This window comes from Kryptolebias marmoratus, linkage group LG8 (genome assembly GCF_001649575.2).
Source record: "Kryptolebias marmoratus isolate JLee-2015 linkage group LG8, ASM164957v2, whole genome shotgun sequence".
In the NCBI taxonomy this organism is placed as follows: Eukaryota; Metazoa; Chordata; class Actinopteri; order Cyprinodontiformes; family Rivulidae; genus Kryptolebias; species Kryptolebias marmoratus.
In genome coordinates, this window is record NC_051437.1 from 13,687,792 (window position 1) to 13,709,127 (window position 21,336).

The 21,336-nt window shown below is 41.2% G+C and overlaps 1 protein-coding gene across 1 annotated transcript in view; it reads right to left on the reverse strand.

The window, feature by feature from the left end:
* Nucleotides 1-301: 301 nt before the first annotated feature.
* grip2a (glutamate receptor interacting protein 2a) overlaps nucleotides 302-21,336 on the reverse strand; it is a 32,784-nt gene continuing 11,749 nt past the window's right edge. Inside the window, exons 8-24 of the mRNA XM_017409762.3 lie at nucleotides 20,347-20,494; nucleotides 20,108-20,277; nucleotides 17,009-17,137; nucleotides 16,670-16,831; nucleotides 15,621-15,807; nucleotides 11,745-11,890; nucleotides 11,567-11,647; nucleotides 11,203-11,266; nucleotides 10,771-10,916; nucleotides 9,955-10,099; nucleotides 9,596-9,735; nucleotides 9,155-9,337; nucleotides 8,128-8,287; nucleotides 6,205-6,319; nucleotides 4,673-4,894; nucleotides 3,818-3,964; nucleotides 302-2,010 (exon numbers count right to left, since the gene is read on the reverse strand). Of these exons, the coding sequence (XP_017265251.1) occupies nucleotides 1,813-2,010; nucleotides 3,818-3,964; nucleotides 4,673-4,894; nucleotides 6,205-6,319; nucleotides 8,128-8,287; nucleotides 9,155-9,337; nucleotides 9,596-9,735; nucleotides 9,955-10,099; nucleotides 10,771-10,916; nucleotides 11,203-11,266; nucleotides 11,567-11,647; nucleotides 11,745-11,890; nucleotides 15,621-15,807; nucleotides 16,670-16,831; nucleotides 17,009-17,137; nucleotides 20,108-20,277; nucleotides 20,347-20,494 (2,543 nt within the window). The 3' untranslated portion in view covers nucleotides 302-1,812. The remainder of the gene's footprint in view (nucleotides 2,011-3,817; nucleotides 3,965-4,672; nucleotides 4,895-6,204; nucleotides 6,320-8,127; nucleotides 8,288-9,154; nucleotides 9,338-9,595; nucleotides 9,736-9,954; nucleotides 10,100-10,770; nucleotides 10,917-11,202; nucleotides 11,267-11,566; nucleotides 11,648-11,744; nucleotides 11,891-15,620; nucleotides 15,808-16,669; nucleotides 16,832-17,008; nucleotides 17,138-20,107; nucleotides 20,278-20,346; nucleotides 20,495-21,336) is intronic.

Sequence of the window (21,336 nt, forward strand, 5' to 3'; positions counted from 1 at the left end):
TTTAACATTTGAGGCCTTCCCGATGTTTTACGACGTCTCTGTGAACCTTGGCTTACGCTGCAGGATGAGACTGTCAGGAAAATCCTCGTAGGACAACTGAGCGTCATTTCAGGTTGAGTCACTTTGATGGCAGATGTGTTTCACAGGGAGGCGGTAACTAAACCAAACAGCGCTTCAACAAATATCTGGTTTAAAGGGCGAGCAACACTTATGTTACAAGCTCATTGCAATTTTTTTGTCCTTCTTCTTTAGTTGAGTTGTACAGACATGGCAGAACAAAGGCAAAAAAACAGTTTGGAAATGACTGATTGTGGTTTCACTTTATTACAAAGACCTGACAATTTAACAGTGGTGTGTAGATTTATTATTGTATTGTGAGTAAATTCAACAGATTGAGCCAAACTGAACTCACAAATAGCTAAAATTATGTCGTCAACCTTTATTCTTAACTTTAAAAAAAGGCAAAATAAATAAAAAATAATTAATGTCTTAGGTTCTTTTAACCTGATAACATTTTTAGGCATGATGTGAAAACAAGTAAAAATTAAAAAAAGCACTCCTGACAACATTTACTCAGCTTGCATATAGACAGTAAATCATACGCATCAACAGTAAAATACATGGAAAATAAAGCACTGCACAAAAAAAAAGATAATTTAGAAAAATTAAAGCTGTGACACAGTAAACTCAATAGAAACCCTAAAAATAGGCCTTTTTAATACATTAGGACATCAAAGACAAATCTGAAGGTCACTGTCCCAACAAGAAATTGCCCTCTGAGGCTGCTACAAATGGGACAACAAGCAGGTGACACATTCACACCGGCCAACACGTGAAATACAACATTTGTTTCCAGGTCAGGTCACGTTTCCTAAAAACTTGGTGAGAACTGTTATATATAAACTAAAAAAAAAAAAAAACGTCTCACAGAAACCCTTCTGCTGCGGGTGTTAATAGTGAACATAGGAGCCGAAAAACAAGTGTAGATTTGACCTTTCAGTGCATAAAAAAAAATAAAATAAAAAATGGTGACTCGTGTTTAGAAGCTGTGTCAAAAATGTGCGGATTGTTCACCTGACATGTGAATCAGGGTCATGACCATAAAAAAAAAAAACAACGAAAATAAAAACAATGATCTCTGAACACGGACCTCTGGAACGATGCAGAAACTTCACATCGAGGAGGACGTATTTATAAAACAGAAAAAGCCTAGCGTGACCTCGTGTGCATTTGTGGCATTCAGACGTAACGGGCTTTAAAATATAGTCGTTGATAGTTGGTGAGTAGCAAAGAGCTTTCCGTCTATTTGGAGGCCCCCGGTCGCCTCTGTAGGGCAGGCAGTGCTGGGTAGAGACTGGAAACGAAGGCAGTGAGCCAACTTGTGGCCGAAATAACTCAAATAGGTGCACCGTCCCTTGAACCTTGAGTCCTGCAGGTCTGAGTGGTTCTGATATGAAGTGTTGCCGTTTGTGTGCAAAATAAAATAAAACATAAAACCGAACGACGAGAAGATGAAGTGTAATAAAGCTCAGTGCCGACATCTTGGCCCCATCATGTTATGTAACCCCACTCGTTGGAGACTGAGAAAAGGGAAGGAGGCCTCAGACTTCAAGGAAAAAAAAAAAAAAAAGCATCTTTGTGATTTAAAGTGTCAATCGTGAACAAAAGCGTTTGTAATTTTAGATGTGAGGGATGTTTTCTTGGTCTGAGAGCGACAAAGTGACAAACTTAACCATGTGTGACACGTGTGTGTGTGTGATGTGTGTGTGTGTGTGGTCCCGGTGCTGCTGCGTTTCACGGCCTCCTTTGTGCTCACAGAGCGATGCTGTTGGTCCTGTAGTTGGCAAAGCAGAGCAGTGAGTTTGAAGGCTCGTCACAGTCGCCGGGCAGCTCCACGTCTGCGGCTGCCAGCGGATTCCTGCTAATGACCAGATCCAGGCGGTCTCCAGCCTCCGTAATGAGGGGCACCGTGAGACAACAGTCCAAGTCCCTCGTCCTCACTCGGTTCACCTGGAAGAACCACAACCACCTCTTCAGCCGCCGTTCAGGATAATTTACACTCTTCAAACCTGAAGTGTGGAGACTGGAACAATCATGTTACCTCAGGTCCAACAGCATATTGCTTTAGGGGTCAGAGTTTAAATAGTTAGGATATATTTTGCTATTTTCTAAAAGTCACTTTAACCCTCCTGTTGTGTTTCGGGGAAATACAATCGTTTAAGAAGATTTTTCTTTTAAAAGAAAAAAAAAAAGCCACGTTCTTTGATCTGATCGACTTTGTTCACACGAGTCATCTGAACAAATAAGTTTAAATTTCATTAAGTTTACAGTTTTATCAAACTTTGTTCCACCTGGGGTGTTTCTGATCAAAAGTGCTGAATCATCAGAAATGAATGAGGGACGATAGGTGGATAAAACTGACTTCAGCAGGTGGACATGAATCCATCATACCGCCACATGCATTTGTCTTTGAGTGGACACACACACACAAAAAACCTTCTTGGTTTCCATGGAAACCCCCGTGGGAACCTTTGCCGAACAGAATCTGTTCCCCGACCACACCTGTTGGCGTTCTCCCAATCACAACATGGTTTCAGTCATACATTAAAACTTTTCTTTAATCTTTTGGTGTCTGTTTTTAGTCATTGTGCTGCCAGAGAATAAGTTGTAAGCAAGGCTTCAAACAAAAAAGAAAAAAAAAAAAATCTAAGACCGAAAGTCCTTCATCAACATTGACACACAATCTGTAATAAATAGAACATCCTGTTTTATCTGTAAATTCACTGTAGTCAAAAAAACCCACAGCTGTATGAGGCCTACAGGACCATAAGGACCAAGCAGAAGATCTAAATTTGTTCTGTTCATAAGAAAATAAGTTGATAAAAAGGCTATCATAGCATTACGCGATAACTCATGGATCAGCATGGCCGTAAACCAGATTTATTGCAGCAGTCACTTTTGACCAAGAACATAAAAGTATTTAGTAAGGAAGAAACAGAACAGGAGGGCTAACAGCAGAAAATAACTCTGTTTATAAATTGTTCCCAAAACTCGTGAGAACATTAAATCTGTTTAACCTCATAGTTCATGTCATTGACTTCCATAAACAAACAACAAAAAACCCCTAAACTTATTGAAAGGCTAGTGCACTATATTGACCTTCAGATTTTAAGTTACCAACTCTGACCTTCCACTTTAAAAAAAACTTTTAATACATTTTGAGATTGGTTTGTTGTCATGTAATTGATTCAACTGGTAGAAAAATAATTGAACACAACTCAAATGGCAAAAGAGGTAAGTCACAAAAAAAACGAGTTCAGATAAGTACTGAACCTATAAAAGGACCTGAATTATTTTTATTTAAATATATATATATAAACTACATTAATAGAGTAAAATAATTGAAGTTCATATTTTAAATACATTGCATCTGCATTAAATATTGACACTTTCCCTTTAAAAAAAAGCATTTAAAATAGATCAATACCCAACTTGAGAAAACATACAAACAATACCATAAAGACTAATTTTATGGTCCTAAAATGTTATAATCTATAGCTTTGTTTTGTTGGACTTTGATATAAGTTTACATTTCAGATTTTAAAATGAAAACTATTACTAATATTTACAAAAACAACATTTGTGTGGGTAGAAAAATTAAAGGCCAACTTTTAACTTGTATAAGACAATAAGCAACAAATTGAAAATTTAGACAATGTTGGCATTACATTACCTTGAAGTTACTGTTTTCATTCAGTTTATTGTCCCTCTCCCCTGTCTTTTTTTTTTTTTTTTTTTGAGAGGAGGCCAACAGTACCTGAAGGATGCGGTCGAACGGTTTTAACCCAGCCTGGTCAGCTGGGCCGTCGGGTCTGATCATGTTCACATAAACTCCTTTTTCTAAGAGTCCGTCTGACACACTGAAGCCAAAGTCACGGCTCTCGAGGTCCTTCCTTATGGAGACCTGAAAAATAAGAGAAATAGCTGCAAAAAATTCAAACTTGTGGGAAAACTTGGAAACCTGAAAGTAAATTTTCACAAGTTTCTGAAACGGGTTTAGAGATTTCAACTTGCAGCGCATTTATGTTTTTGATCAACTTCAAAGTAAAAACCAGTTCGGCCACTTTCTCTGGAAACTTGTTCCATCACTGGAGTTCAAAAAAACATGGTGAAGACCACTAGGATAAGGGGGGGGAGACTTTTTTTTTCTGTTTTACTGGAAACGTGTTTATATTTCCAGGAGTTTCGTGTGATTACAGTAAACCTAACCTGGCCCTGCGCCTGTGTTTTTAGTATGTTTCCATCCAACTAAAACCCCCAAGCCTCCATCTTGTGTTTGCCCGTTTGGGTTTTGTATGTTTCCAGTAAGACAGCCAGCAGGTTTATCCAGAACCAAACAAGAAACAGATTTAATGTAGGGTTTCAGATGACTCATGATAGTGACTAGTCTGTGTCAAGTTAAAACACCTTAATGTTCCTGGCAGAAACGGCACAGACGACACCAAACGGCAGATATTGACACAGTTTATGGTTATCATTACTGTTTGCTGTACACCCATGACTGTTTGTTATACACACACCTCTAACTGCTGTATAGGAAAGATATGTGACAATTTCAACCTTTAGACTGCTTATTATTTCGAGAGGATCTAAAGAGTATTTCATGAATCACCTTGTGAAGTGCTAAACCAGAAGGGGACAAGAGATCGGAGGGGTCCCCTTTGACCCTGGACGATCCGTCTCTGGTTCCAGTTGACAAGTTCAGGCTTTTTATTTGAGCTCCGCTGTGGCTTTTGTCTCTCTTTATTGGACTTATTTCAGAGTGAAACATTGAATCGTCATTGGTCTTGGTCTCCTCGAGGTACAGACTAAGAGTACTTCCTGTCATAGAAGCCTGAAAAAAAGAAAAAGTTAAGCAGCAGGATTTTTTTCAACTTTATGTCTTAAACCATAAATGCAAAACTCCAGTTGGAAAAAATTTTTAAAAATGCATATGCAGTGGGTTGCGAAAGTATTCACCCCCTTGGTAGTGTCTGTTCCGTTGCTTTACAACCTGGAATTGAAATGGATTTCAGTTCGTCAGAGAACGAGCATCCCGTGGAGCATTAAATCCATTATTAGGAAATGAAAAGATTATGTAACCGCAGCAAGCCTGCCAAGAGAGGGTCGTGCACCAAAACTCACGAATCACAAGAGGAAGGGCTTTAATCAGGGAAGCGTCCAGGAGGACAAAGATAACCCTGATGGAGCTGGGCAGCGTTTCTGCAGAGACGGGAGCGTCCGTAAATAGGACCAAATTGAATGCTACGTCTAATGCAAACGTTCCACTTCTCATTATGCTGAGAACACCATCCCTAAAGTAAAGCACGGTGGTGGCAGCATCATGCTGCGGGGAAGTATTTCCCCACATCAGAAAGGACTGAAAAACCAATCGGTTCATAGAAAGATGAAGGGAACAAAAGGGAGAAATTCTTCAAGGAAACACATTTGAGTCTTCCAGAGACTTGAATCTGGGCTGGAGGTTTATCTTCCAGCAGGACAATCGCCCTAAGCACTGCTGAAGCAACACACCAGTGGTTTATGGAGAAACAAATTGTCCTGAAATGGTCCAGTTAAAAACAATCAATCCAATCAAGACTCTTTGACATGATTTAAAGATTGTTGTGTATGAGTAGCACCCATCCAACTTGAAGCTGGAAGAGTTTTTATCCCCCGCCCACGAAGAGTGGACAAAAACTCCAGTGAGCGGACACACCAAACATGTGGAGACGTACCTGAAGAAACCTGCTGCTGAAAGTGTTGCAAAAAGGTGCCTCTACACAGCACTGAGTTTCCTGGGGTTGATTGTGTACACTTGTGTTCTCCTCATCTCTTGCTAGCTTCACAATAAAACAGTAAAGTGGTAGTTATGTTGCGCAAATTAAAAGACACAAAGGTCCTTTTACAGTGCAGGTTGTAAGGCAACAGAGCAGAGAATGTTGTGGGGGATGAGTATATTTTCAACCCACTGTGTAATCGCCTATGCAGCAAACGTAGATTAGAGGCCAAGGCACAAAATCCTTCCTTTGTCAGTTTAGCAGCAGGTGCCCTGCTTGTCTTGTCAGGTTTAATAACAGATTACACACTGACGATTATCATAATGCTTCACTTAGTCCGAGGATACATAAGGGCAAAGCAGATGGAAGAGCTCCTCCTGCTACCCACCTCCAACTCTCTGAGAATCTCCGACTGGCCGCAGGTCTCGAGGTCCTGCAGGGCCTGGGACCAGAAGCTGTCGTCCTTGTCCAAGGTCCCGTGGCAACGAGGGGGGCTGACGAATCTACGACAATGCAGGAACCAGAACATAAGAGCAACCCTGCAAGACTGCAGGTGGGCGCTGCCTATGAGAGCAGCCTGGGATGTGGAGGGTTTTTTTTGTTTTGTTTTGGTTTTTTTGGGTGGGGGAATTCCTCAGGAGCGCCATGAATTCCTCAGGAGCACCATGAAGATTTACTGTACGTTTGTAACAGTCGATGGGGAGTCCACTAGGTTAGATGAAGCCTTCAAATTTTACAAAATGTCACCCATTTAAAAAAGAAAAAAAAAAAAGCAGGAAACTCAGAGCGTACAAAACAAAAAGTTCAGGAAAGTCGAGCGTGAGGGGAGACACGAGGTGGATGTATCCTTGAGTCACTGAGGTTCTCATAGGAAAAGGGGTTTTTGTTTGTTTATGTTTTTCTTGGATAAGGGGTGACAGGAAGAAGATGAATCTATTTGAAACACCAAAGAGCTTGCGAGACGTTAGTAAAGCAGATGAGAGAAAGAATACCTGAGAAAGAAGGAAAAGAAAAAACAAAAATAGACAATTTGGAAAAAGCACAGAACGTAAAAGCACACCACATGATAGTTTCTTATAAAACACAAGGAAAAAATAAACACTTAAAACACAGGACAAGCTCTGGTCAGAACCACTGAAAATGTTGCATCCTGGACACAATTATTGGCACGCTTTAAAAGCAGGAATGACCTGTGTGTAGACATCTTAACATATCTTACTGCTTCACAATCAGACTTACAGTAGTTTTCAGATCATTACAAAGTTTGGGTCACTGTATGCCAGTATAAAATAGTCCAATTTTTTTCCTATTTTTGTGTCACTGAAGACCCTCGACTAAAGCCATTTTATTCGCCACTGAAAAACATTTATTTATAAACTGTCTTGATAATTTTACTTCATATTTTAAGTACATTTAGTACTTTTTGTGCTGTGTTAACTCAGCTGTACAGCTGGTTTACTTGTGCATATATAGCAAAAATTATAAGTTCAGCCGTTTCTTCGATTTGAGGTCCAAACATCAGTGTCAATAAATGTATCCATTGTACATTTTAGATATGTTTATGTTCCTCAGTACTTGGAAACCTCTAAAAAATAACAAACAATTAATGACACCAAACTGGATCATTTGCTTTTAATGTCTGGAGAAGTTCGAGATTCCATATTTTCAATTTTCAGCGTGCGATTCATCCGACCAGGACTGTGCGACTCTCAAATGAAAAAAGGAAATGAAGACTTTAACTCAAAGCTACGCTGACACACACACACACAGAGAGGGAAGTGTTGCGACGAACAACTTTAATTCGAAACCGATAAAACACCCGAACATTACAGCAAAATATAAACGGTGATGAACCAAAACTTTCAATTTCTCTGACTTGTAACCTGAACTCTGGATGAAATACAATAAACTTTGAGTCCTACAGGATCTAATTAAATAAGGGTGTTTTTAAACTAGGCATCAAAACATTTTATGTGAAAACTAAAGCATTCTCTTCGCTTTAAAATATTACAGCTTTTTTTAAAGTATTTGTTCTCTTTCACGTGATTACACGATCCCAGCCACAAAGAGCTATAAAACTACATTTTAAAGCGTCTAAAAGATCATCAATATAAAAAGGCATGACCTTTGCGTGGGGTAACTAGAAAGGGCAGAAAATCCTGTTTCTCATATATTAAACCTTTATAAATTCCCACCCTTTCCCCAGAACGTAGGGAGAAAATGGTGAATTTACAGATAAGTGTTAAGGAAGTGTTTGCTAAGTTTTAATTTAAAATCCTTTTGGAAACCAGCTCCAGGCGTCTGCACTCACCCAGGTAGCTTGTCCCACTCGTCCTCCGTGAACCTCCCATCATACAGCGCTGTCTGATGAGCTAAAGCTGCGGAGGAGGAGGCGGCGTGGCTCCTGTGCTTCGGGCGCCTCCACTCGGGTGGATTGAGCAGAAAATCAGAGGTTTTGTGCAGATAGGTTCCTAAATAAATAATAATAATATAAAAACAAGTAATAAATCCTGTTGATCTCAGAGCAGAAGTGGATTTGACCAAAAATGCATTTAAATCATCAATAATTTTAGAACTACAGCAGCAACAACAGCAGTTTTCCTGTTCAGTTTTATGTAAAACTGTAAATGTTTGTGACAATATGATACCATTAAAAAAAATGGAATAAAGCATATTGTTCTGTGTGTATGGGTCATTTTAAGCTATTAGCCATTTCATTAAAAAAAGAAAAAAAAAGAAAAGACTTCCAGCCACACAGCAGCATGGTCTTTCTCTGAAATCGAAAATTTTACACATCTTGGACACATTTGCGCACAGATTACTCAGTAACAAATCACCAAAATAAGAAGTTGTACAAAAATGATGCAAGTCATTCTGAAAACAATAAAAAGGAAAGACTTGCTTTAAATGGAAAAAAAAGAAGAGAAACAAAAATGTTAAAGTTAAAGTTAAAGTAAATGAAGGTCTCTGCCTTTTTCAGAAAAATTCAGTAAGTTACATTTATATATCCAACAAACTGGCCTAAGTTTAAGATTATACTAATAATAATTTATTCGGTTGAAAGTATAGGCCTTAGTTCTTTAAAGGAGATGGTCTACATATATTATTAGTTTCCTAAAAATAAAAAGGACTCACATAGTCAACATAACAAGAACTGGTCTTTACTTTCATCCCAACATGTAAAAACACTAATAAATGCTTATTTAGTTTGTTTGTGACTCTAGACGGCTTCTTTTATTATTAGTAATGGAAGAGGGGCAGAAATGGCTCTCGATAGGAAAAGCTTCAGATTAAATGACAGCGTGAACCGCAGACAGAAAGGGAGGGTTGGGGGTCACCTTGGCTGATGTAGCCCGCATCGAACCCCGAGCTGTCCCAGGAGCTCATGGCCGAGTCTATGCTGGGCACGGCGGCCGAGTAGACCTCCGAGTGTTTACTGGTTTTCTGAGATTCTGTTAGCTCGTCCTCGGGATCGCTTAAAAAGCCAGCTTCTCTGTCGGGAGGCCGCCGGCACTCAGTCTCTGAACAAACAGCAGAAAGTTAGCATTAAATCGAGATGGGATGCATTTAGTCACTTTAAACAGTAGAAAAAGTGAGTGGGATTGTTTATTATTGCATTATTATTATTATTATTATTATTATTATTATAACTTATGACTCCTTCTAGCCATACTACTTTTTAAATATTTTTTTTTTATTTACATTTGTTTCACGCTCCAGCCTTTTTGATAAATCATTTCCCCACCAAAATGATTTTTTAAAAAAAGGTGAATAAATACGGTCAGCTTGTTTCTTGATCTTGAGGGTGACTGACTCCCCGGCCACCTGCAGCAGATGGATGGCCTCGCTCAGCGGCTTTCCTTTAAGACTAACTCCGTTAATGGCCAGGACTCGGTCCCCTGTATGGATGGCCCCGGTCCTGCAGGGAACACAAAGATACCAGACGGTACCAACAGGGCTGCCAGAGCCTGGACCGAGACAGAAACAAAGAGGCTGCTTGTTACAGACAGAGACGCGATGGTCAATGTTTACCGTCTTGTCTGTTTTTTTGTGTTTTTTTTAGAAAAAGGCTCCAGAGAGCTCCTAAACCAAATAACACATCTTGTCATTCAGCTACCCCATCCCGTTCTTTGCTCACCTCTCAGCCAGACCTTTCTTGGTGAGGCCCGAAATGACGATGGGGTCAAAAGGTTCCTCTGTGCCCGAAATGGTGATGCCCAGAGGTCCGTTGTACCTCTTCAGCTCAACTGTGTAGATGATGGAGCCGGACATCTCCAACTCATCTGCAGCCAAAGAAAAACTATGTGTGAGACACATTCAGAGATCAGAAGTATCAAATAAAACGCCTAATATTTACAATAAAAAGTAGAGACCCTTAAATAATTTACAGCTAGATGTTAGAACTTTAAATGATTTAAATCTGTCCTATAAAAGACAGACTTGTGTATTATACTTAAGGTCAAAATCCAGGAGGTGAAACGACCAAATATCAAGATCTAAACACAAACTAAAAGGAGCCGATGCTTGCCTATATTGAAATCTGTTCAAAATCCAAAAGATGTGGATTTAGGTAGAATCTAACCTTTTAATTTTATTAATTTCTATTATGTTTTAGATGCAGTTTCATTTGACTTCTTTAGGTCAGTTTGTTTTGTTTTTAACCATTATGACCTGCTGCCACGAAAGGCAGGCAGTTATGAACTTGTCTTTGTTTGTCGACTACATTCAAAATGGTGGCCACAGTCAAGTGACCAAAAAAAAGACTATAACTCAGCCAATTTTACAAATGTTGAGCTAAAATGTGTTGTGGTAGTAGCTGAGAGTCATCTCCAACACATAATCTGAGCACTAACTGATCGCACAGCATCTTGGCATACAAGGGAGGCGGGCAGTATGCATTTCTTCACGTTAGCTTCATTCGTCTTTGCTTCTGCTTAATGTTGGACTCGTGTACCAATGTTGTCCTCATCTTTCTGGATCCGGAGTTTGACCATGTCCTCGGCCTGCTGCAGGACGTGCATGGCGTCCTCCATGGTGCAGTTCTCCAGGCGCACCGAGTCGATGGCCAGCAGCCGGTCTCCGGGCTCAAGAGTGCCTGTTCTGGCGGACACAAGAGGCGGGAGGGTCACAATGGTTAACCGGGAGGAGCCGCATCAGAATCCTATTAGTCCCACGTCTCAGTGGGATCCATGGGGGTGACCCCAACCTCACCCTAATCGACCTAATCAACACTGAGCCCTCCTGAAATGCAGCTGCCCCACTGATCTAATTTTGATAGCTCAATCCTATTAAGTCTGTTGTTCCTCTGCAGACAGATGAATCAGTGTGTCATAATGCGGTGAGAAATGAGCAGCAGAACGTTGAGCAGCGACACGGTGATACACACCTGTGGGCTATGCTTCCTTTTTTGATGTCAGAGATGATCAGGGGCTTGCCGGCTTTCTTACTTGCTGGTAAAAACAAAAGAAGACTGCTGGTAAAACAGAACGTCAGGACAAAAGCATGTGACCTCTAACCACTTCAAAATGTTTTGTTTGTCAATTCCTTTTGTTGGCATCTTAGTTTGTGTATCTTTCCGGAGCTAGTCAGAGCTGAAGGTTAATGAAGGCTGTTGGTACAGACCGGTATTATTCAGAGGTAATGAGCTGTGCACTTGTGACAAGCCTGAGCGTTATGGCTCACAGAACCCAGATTCACAGCGTCCCGAGCCGCTGAGCAACACTGACCCCTGCTGATGGTGTTCAACTTACCACTGATGGTGATGCCCAGCTCCACTCCCCTCCGTTTGGGCAGCTTCACGTGGAAGGTGCCGCTGCTCGGAACCACAGACTCTGAGTCCCGTTTAAACGAGAGGTCCAAAGTCAGTAAGGCGGCAAAGATGTAAAAAAAAAAAATCTAAATTAGAACTAGATTCTCCTTTTCTGTTACCTGCCACGTCAAACTCGACCTCCACTGTTACTTTGTTGGCCAGAGCGGAGTCTCTGAGCAGCTGATGAGCTTCTTCCAGCGTGCCTTCTTCAGTCGGGATGCCATTGATGGACAGCACTCTGTCTCCAACTTGCAGCAAACCACATCTATACAGTTACGAAACACACAGAAATGCAGACAAGTTTAATATTATACACAAAAACCTGTGTGGAAGGCAATAACTTAGTATATCTTAAACTCAAAAGGAAAAGATTTGATTAGTAAAAATGTCTAAAAAGGCATTTCAGGTAATTGAAAATCTTGTTTAGCTAAATATTTTTGACAGATTTTGTCAGCTTGTTTTTTTAACTTCACTACAGTATTCATCATCATCATCTACTGCCAAAAGAGGAGCGATAATGTTTTCGCCCATGTCATTGTGTGTGTGTGTGTGTTTGTTAGTTTGTATCATTAGCAAAATATCTCACATCTCTGAACAGATCTTAATCAAACCTTAAAATCATCAGATGTGCGTCTACAACTGGTTAACCTTTGGAGTCAACTTGTTTCAAGATGGCCGCCACAGCAAAGCAGTCATAGCAAACAAAAGTGGATATTAATCAGCCAATTTTACAGGTACCGAGCTAAAACTCGGGGTGGTGGTAGCTGATGTCCAACTTCTACTCTGAGAACTAACTGATCATAATGACAGATCTGTGGTTGAACCTTTGCCATTAACTATATATTGTAGTCAATTCTGTCTGTTAGTAAAGTATCTCACAAACCACTGAATGGGTTTTAATAAAACTTTCAGATAATAATTATTGGATGTATGTCTACAACTGATTAACTTTTGGAGTCAACCTGATTCAACATGGGCACCACAGCCATCAACCTAACCAGCATAAAAATGGCAAGACCTCTGAATATTACTGATACTGAGCTAAAATGTTGTATAGTAGTAGCCAAGAGTCATTCACAACACATACTCCAGTTGTAAATGTTTTTTTCAAGGTTTAACCAAAATGGCTACAACAGTTCTTTCTGATCACAAAATGGTCTTTGTCTGAAATACTAGAATGAAAGGCCCTTAATTAAAATTATTATTTTTTTTTTTATTATTTGTTTGTTAAAGTGATGTTCAGCACCTTTGGCTCCCCCTTGTGGCAGTCAGAGTAATTACACAAACAGTAAAACTTCCTTTGCTGAGAGAAAAAGAGCACATTAACGCAGGGTGGGCAAACTTTATTCTTAACATCACAGTTTTGTTCAGACAGGTGTTACTGTGAGCGCTTTTTAAAATCTAAGACTAAACTTTTTAGTCACTCGCTGGGTTTTTATGCTAAACTCCTTCTGGGTGTGTAGACCTAATCAGCTGAATGGAAAGATTTTGACAATAATTTGGGTGTAACAAACATTTACAATGATGCAGAAGCCTCACGCTGCAGGTTTACTACAGATGTTTAAAACTGGACCTACAGATCAAATGTTGCTGTCAGCTTCAAATAAAACTGTTCTGATTGACTTCAAATGAACTTCAAAATCATTTCAAACATACAGTATGAAAGAGGAGGATGACAGACATCATATCAGCGCCTTAATTATGAGGTAAAATGCTACAGCACTATCAGCTGAGATTAATTCCCTGAACACTGCGGCTCATTGACCTTGTGTGGGGGCCGAGGCACCAAAAATCACAGTTGCCTGCTGTACAGGAGTCACTCCTGTCCAACTGCTGCTGGATTAATCTCGTTACAGAACCTGAGGGACGTGGCCCCGCGCACATCCCCGGTCTCACTGTGCAGATACTACAAACCAGACTCATTTAAAGCTGCGAGCTAAACACACAGCAGCATGCACTGAGGTCCGGATCAGTACGCTGCTTGCTGCCTGCAGGTATTGAAAAAGTGAGACCAAGTTGAAGTTTGTGACAAATCTACTGCCGTTCGAACCGCAACAATAAGAGCGTCTGAACTCGCGGAGAACCTGCTCAGGCTATTTTCAGAAAGCATTCACGGCTCGCACTCCTGGTCTGAAATAAACACCAAGCTCATTCAAATGGGGGGAGGGGGGGGGGGGTCTGACTGGCCAGCTGACCAACATTGTCCCACCGTGCCAAGCTGCCAGCAGCATAGCTGTGGAAATGAGATGTGGCATGTGTTTTCTCCTGCTTTTAGTCATCTGTTGTCCCTTCAAATTCGTCTTCTGACCCCCCCCGCCATCGCTCCTACTCTGCTTAGCACCGCAACACAACAGTAATTTTCATTCAGTATTTGCAGCTCACCACACACACGAGATCAGTGGTTCCCAAAGATGGGGCGGGACCCCCACCGTGGGTCATGACAGACCAAGTGAGGGTCCTCAAAGTCTTCCGAAATCAATTTAAATGTAAAAAAAATATATGTATTTGTAATGGCATATTTTCACCAATATTGTTACAAAGAATGAATACGGATTAATGAAAAAAATAGCATCACATTTGTTAAGAGTATGTGTGTTGCTATGGACCTTTGTTTAAGAATGTTATCAGCAAAATTATGCGCTAAATTTAGGTAGACACGCCTCTGCAAAAGGGTTATTTTTGTGGGTCAGAAGCTAAAATGCTTGGGAACCACTGCACTAGATCAATAAAACAAGCAATACACGTGGTTATAAGTGAACTGAAGCAAAATGCTGCATAAAATTTGGAGCAAATATAAAACGTGATGTTTTAAATTTCACAGAAAGTGCAGAATCAGGGGGGGCTTCATATTATCCATTCTGAATGTTTCACACTGTTTCCAACACTTACTCTGTTCACTTAGGATTTTATTTTTTTTTAGTCATATTCAATACTGAAGTAGAGTTATCAGTCAGATTCAAGTTAATGCTGCTCTGCGGTTCATTCAGTCTCACAGCATCTGCTCTGTCAGTGTCGAGATATCAAGGCAGAAAACATAAAATAAAATCTCTCAGTACAGCATGTTCACTCAGCAGCTCAATTTAGCCCGACAACTGTTCTTCTGTAAAACAAAACTTGGAATCTGAGCAGGTGTAGAGATCACTCTTCTACTTGTTGAACAGCTGGTCAGACTCTTGTTTCGTTCTGCACGAGCATGAGACCAAAATGTTATTGTCACAAGACTATGCAGCTTTGATTTTGCAGATGAAAAGCAGAAAACCTTGGAAACCACTGGTATAGTTGATTCTACGTCTAAAAGGAGCCTTGCAAAGGCTTAAGAAAAGGACATATTAATGCATATAACTATTACATATAGGACATATTAACTTTCTCATTTAAGTTGATTCTGATAACAGCCAGCAACATCTCTGCTGAAACATGATGCAACTACTGATATCTTCACGATTTTTTTTATTAATTATTGCTTGAATGTTAGGTTTATATTCTACAAACCTTTAATATAAAGAAGAAAACAAAAGACTGAATAACTTTTTTTTTAATGTGCTTATAAAAAGGACACGATAAATAATTCTGTGTAACTTAATAAAGTTCAGGCAAGTCCCCAATAAGGTTAAATATGCATTTTAGTTGGTTTGCCACATGTTTTGTTTCCCAACAACTTAAAACGCAGATGTCCACAGATCAAACAGTGCTGAAGCACTGCATTGCAATGCTTAGTTTTGTATTTTATGAATTTGAAATGACAGCTTAGTAGCTCAACAAAAGGCTCAAAAACTCTAATGATTACTTAGTGTTAAGCTGGTGAGCTGTCAGTTAAATCAAGAATGAATCTGTGTCTTTTAAATGCAAAAAATCTAAACGTTATAAAGGCTAAAACAGGGTGAAATTAACCTTTTCTCCCCTCCTTGATGTCCTGAATGATTAGCAGTGTGGGTTCAAGGTGACTTCCTTTACAAGCCTCGTGTTCTGGCTGGGTGTCTCGGAGCGTTTGTTACCTCTCAGCTGGGCTGTCTGGCTCGATAAAGCGGATGACCGGGGGAGCGGACAGCGTTTCTGTGGCGAAGACACCCCCCTGCAGCTGGATCCCGAAACCTGTGAGTGGATCGCCCCTCAGGACGACTTCGCTCGTTTCCACATGAAAAACCTGACCCCCTGGGCCGACGGAACTGGACGACAGGGACACTGAGGGAGAGAGAGAGAGAGAGAGAGAGAGAGAGAGAGAGAGAGAGAGAGGACACGTCACGCAGGGGATATCAGCGGAGAAGTGGCAGATAAGTGGAGCACGAGGGACATTGTAGGGGACGGGTTAAGAAAATGGAGAAGGGGGCAAAAACATGGGAAGAGAATGAGTCATCTGGTCGTGTTTACATCAGTCAGCTAACTCAGATAAAACCTTTTTCACTTGAAGTAAACCCCGCACCAAAAAGTACCAACAAATACAGGCCTCTTGGATTACTCTGCATGGGTTCAACCAGGCTCATCTAAAACTAGCCGAGGGGTTTAAACTGTGTGTAAAACTCTGGATTTATACACGTTTAAAAAAGGAACACATTGCTAAATATGAAAGGAAACAAAAAGGCCATCCTGAACGACATCAAATGGTGCGGTTTGAAGGAGTTCACTCCAGCAGTTTTCCAGATATATTGAAGTGCAGTTCTGAAATGTGGGTACGCACTCAGCGTAAACAAAGCAGTCGGCTGAATCGGACGAAAAGCAGGTGAAAGCTCGAGTCACGAGACTGACCTACATCGGGCTGAATGTGGTCCATATAGGTAAACAAATACGGCGGAATCGGAGAAGCGTTGATCTTTTTTTAAATGTAATTTCATCTTTTTCTGTAGGTAAACAAATGCAGCCAAATTTTGCTTCCAAATTTTTCATTTAAAAAGGACACATTAACCATCAATATGGGGAGAAAAATGTGCAGATTTTGTTTCTTAATTAATTTTTTTTTTTGAGACTGGTCTTCATCACTTTGCAATGAGCCTCCTCAGTAATCCGACCGAGCTCCGAGACACGCGAGGAAGAGGAGGACGCGTCATACGTGAGCTCTTGTGGTCCTTCTTCCTGTTCCTCCTCTTGCCCGTGGAGCTGCGGGGGCTGGTGGGAGCGATGGGGGCTGTGGGGCAGGGCAGCGTGTTGCTGCCCTGGCTGCTGAAGCCTGATGTGGCTGTGGAGGACGGCGAGAAGCCCCCACCCGCCAGAGCTGAAAGGAGACATCATCCTCGTGAAAAACAAAGCTGCTACAGCATCACTCATCAAGCACTGTGAGGCCGAACATCGTGGATACAGAGTTAACAATTGTGCTGATGGAAAAAAAAAAAAAGGCTCCTGTTAAACAGTCTGGCCAGTAGCAGCAGAGCTGTCACATGTGATAACTTACATTTGCAGAGGTCCTGCTGGTTGTGTGGGTGGCTCGGGCTGCTCCATGTCTTGCTGTGGCTGGCTTGTGGGGGGTGGCAGTAGTTGCTGCTTTGGTCCCAGTGATGATGGTTGCTTTTCTGCACTTTAACTGCATCAGCAAGGAGGCAAAAAACAGATGAATTAAAACAACAAGGCGCACCCCCTCTGCGGCGTATATTTAAAACATTTCTGTCTGTTCAATAAATAGGGAACGCTGTCACACTTCGGTGTGCGTGTCTAAATTTGGACCACGCCACAGATCCGGCGCCTGCAGGATCATTCAGAGACGCGTAATTGACATTTAATGTCCTGGGTACGGCACACTAGATTAAATCCTGCAGTTTAATGTATTTCTGAAGTTTCAGAGAATCAATTAGGCAAACAGAGTTTCAGGGGAAACAGTGAATAGGTTAAAAGACAGAAAAAGGAAAATGTTACATTTACTGGCGAGCCTCCAAAAAGCCGAGTGCAAACTGAAGATCATTTTGATCGTTTCATTCTTTAAAGCGAGCCCAGAGCTTTAAAAACAGTGGGTGTAAGCTGACTGCTGGATCCGATCAGGAAGTCACACTGACTGCTTGGAGGGATGAGGCTTGTCCTTGATTGGGTGCAGCTGAGAGCCTGATTGGTGTTAATGCAGAGTTTCTGCCTCTGCATCTGCATCTGACTGCCTCTCCTCATGTGCTTTGTCTTGATCACGTTTCTGACTTTTTCTAGATCTTAAATCAAAATCTATACATACAGATTGGTGTTTATGCTGAATGACATCTTATCCTTTATGTCCAAGCCTACGGATTTATCCAAGCCGCTTTCATGAAACCATCAGAGCCAAACAAATGACCAGCTGTGTGACACCCGCCTCAATAATTAACTCTACGTTCACAGATCTGCGCGGCTGTATCTGTCACCGAACGTCACACGTGACGATAATCCTCGCTGCCTCCTCCGGAAGGGTCTAATCGCTGAAAACTTGCTCCCACGGATGGGGTAGGGTGGGGGATTTTCTCGGAAAGATTGCTGACTAGTGCCTGGGATGGTCGCCACAAATGAGGAACCTGGCCCAATCCAACGAAACGTGCCCGGAATAGAAGCAGCAGCAGCACCTCTGGACCTTTTCAGAAAAACCAGTTTGTGTTCGACTCAAACCAACCTGAAAAGCCCCTGCCAGCTTATGCTAAGCTCACCCTGGGCACTCTGAGAAGTTGCGCCTTCAGTCTCAGCTGGCAGAATGAAACGTTACCTCCTAATCTGTTAGTGGCCGTATCAGTCGCATTAAATCCTCTGAGCAGATTAAACAAATTGCATCTTCTAATCACGCGTTGTCACAGAGGAGAGAAGCTGTGAGGATACCGTCTTATCGTAATGGCAGTGCGTCTCATTTGAGCACTGCTCCTGAATAAAGGTTTATAGGAGATGTGCCTGTAATGTTAGAGATAAGCGATGGGCTGAAAACGTCACTGATCAACAGGAACTCACTCACTACTACACCAATGGCGGAAAGTTTATCTTATAAGTAATGTTTTTTTTTTTCTCTCTGTTTCATCCAGAAATGAAGATTAAAAATCTTCAACATAGTGCAAACAAAAAGTACAAAGATTCCTTCAAGGACTTCTTAATATGTTGAGAAATGAAAGAACTGTAGCCTTTTTGGTCAAATCTAGAAAATAACATTATGCACAGTTTCTCGCAACGCTGCAAGATAAAATCAAAAGTATGTGTTGTGAATGACTCTCAGCTACTACCACACCGAATTTTAGCTCAATATCTGGAAAAATTGACTGAGTTGTAGCCATTTTTCATGATGTCGATTTACTGTGGCAGCCATCTTGAACTGAAGATGTTCATCCAATGATTACTGTCTGCAAGTTTCAATAAAAATTTGTCCAGTCTTTCATGAGATGTTTTGCTAACAATACAGACACGTGAACACAACCACACAAAAACAAGATCGCCTGGCTTTCGTCTCACATGGTTCAAATACTGCATATTTTGCAAAACGAGCCCTAAAACTCACGACGTAAACAGATTGTTATTGTTCTGCTCACATTGCAACACGACGGCAGCGTAAGAGTTCAGATTCTAACATTAATAGTTAATAATAATTGGATTTTTGGTTTTATTCTATAACTACAACAGTTGGTTCCTTCAGTTTCTAGAAATTTACAGTGATGTGAAAGGGGAGGCAATCAAACGTGGTCTGAAATGTGCCATTTGATCGATTTAATATCGATATCATAATATGCAACTGTATAAAATAAACTAAGTAGATTTTGTGAGTATGTTTTACATTTCTGCTCTGCATTATGTTACACTGCATCTTATTTCTTTTCGCTGATTCTTCCTTTTGTGCGTTTCTTCCCGGATTTCTTCCTTTTTGTGCAGGCATGGAGGAGGAGACCCCGCAGCTGCTGACCAGAAGAATAAGTCTGCAAAGTGTGGCAACAACATGATCCCCGACAGAGAAAAAGGGCCCGTGTGTGTACTCGTGCGGAGCCCGTTTGTATGCATAAGAGCCAAAGCCAGCGGGACCGGGGCCATCGGTGTGCCGTGCGCACAAGAACACGCCCTGGCCCCATCCGGAGCGCACGAGAGAAGACAGCTGAGAGCCAGCCAAGCTCTCTGCAGCTGCAGGTGAAACAGCGAAGACCATTAAAGTCACAACAGATAAGGTGAGAACAGCGTTTCCACAAACTGCACCACGTGGATGCCAATTTGAAGAGATAACCAAATTGAGCTCCTGGAAAGCCTTTGCTTGCTTTGCAGATTTAGTTTTTGCAACCGTTTGTATTTTAGCAGCAGCAGCATGCAGTATTTACATTTATCGTCTCAGATGTGTAATATTAAACAATGTAACACGTGAACTAAACCAAAGAAACGAACCTCGGGATGGTGTTTCACTTCAGGGCCATCCTACTCTTTTAATAATGTTTTGACATTTCATTGTCTGAGAAAATGACTAACAAACAGCAACATTGTAGTAATCAGAAGCTGCAGGCCTTGTTTATTCAGCAGAAGCCTTGTTTATTCAGCAGAACCTCTGAAGGCCTCCTTCCGTTCCGGCGTGACCTCCGGGACGTACCTGTGTCCTGTGGCCTGATGGGAAGCCTGCTCTGGCTGGCTGGAAGAATCTCAAGCTTGAGGATTTCCAAGGCGCTGGCGAGCAGCTGCGTGGCCTCCATCAGGGAGCAGTGCTCTGTGCTGGTCCCGTCTATGAACAGCAGGACGTCCCCTGCGTGCAGAGCGCCGCACCTGAGAGTGAGAGCCATTCTGTCAGGAAACCCTCTAATGCGTACGTGGCCTTCAAAGTGCTCCCGTCACCTTTCGGCCACGCTTGCCGGCTTTATCTTGTCGATAATGATGACTTGTTTGCTCCTGTATAATGTTGTTGTGAGGCTGATCCCCAGGCAGGCTGAGGGACCTTTCACTATCTCCACCAGCAGAGGGCCCGAGGCCTGCTGCACTGCCTCTGAAACACACACACACACAGATATATCAGAGATCTGCAAGGCTACTGAAGGCAGATGAAGCCTCGATCTATTTACAGTCCTAACAGATAATAAAAACTCAGCCCACTAATTAGCTTCAAATGTGTTACAGTTCTCAGTTTTTCAGCCAGTTCATGAGTTTTCTTTATATGGTTTATGAAACTTTACCTCTTATATGACTTGATCACATTTCAGGGAGAAATAAAAAAGTGAAATGATTAGATTTTTTCAGAGACAGAAAAAATAAATTTTAGTTGCCACTTTGACAGTATAGCAAGTCTGAATGATCCACTGTTAAATTGTCTAGAATGGACTTTTATTTTATTTTTTATTTTTTTACTAGTAACGCAAACAGAAAATTGTCACATTATAATGGCAAAAAGAATATAATAGTAAATGTGACAAGTTATTGATGTATTTTTATGACATTGTTCGGCTTCTGGATCGCCGTTGAATAATAATAATAATAATAATAATAATAATAATAATAATAATAATAATAATAATCATCATCATCATCATTTTATTTAAATAGCGCCTTTCAGGACACCCAAGGACACTTTACATCAATGAAGAAATCAAAAAAAAAATAAAAAAAGCAGTGCAAAGAACAGGCATGAGTTAAAATATAAAATACATAAAACAAAGTTAGGAGGGGTAAGCTAGTCTGAAGAGATGAGTTTTAAGTTTAGTCCTGAACAGAGAAAGGGAGGTGGTGTTTCGTAGGTCAGGAGGTAGAGCGTTCCAGAGGTGGGGGGCAGAGCAGGAGAAGGCCCTGCTCCCCATGGTGGAGAGGCGGGCAACGGGTACATGTAGGTGTAGC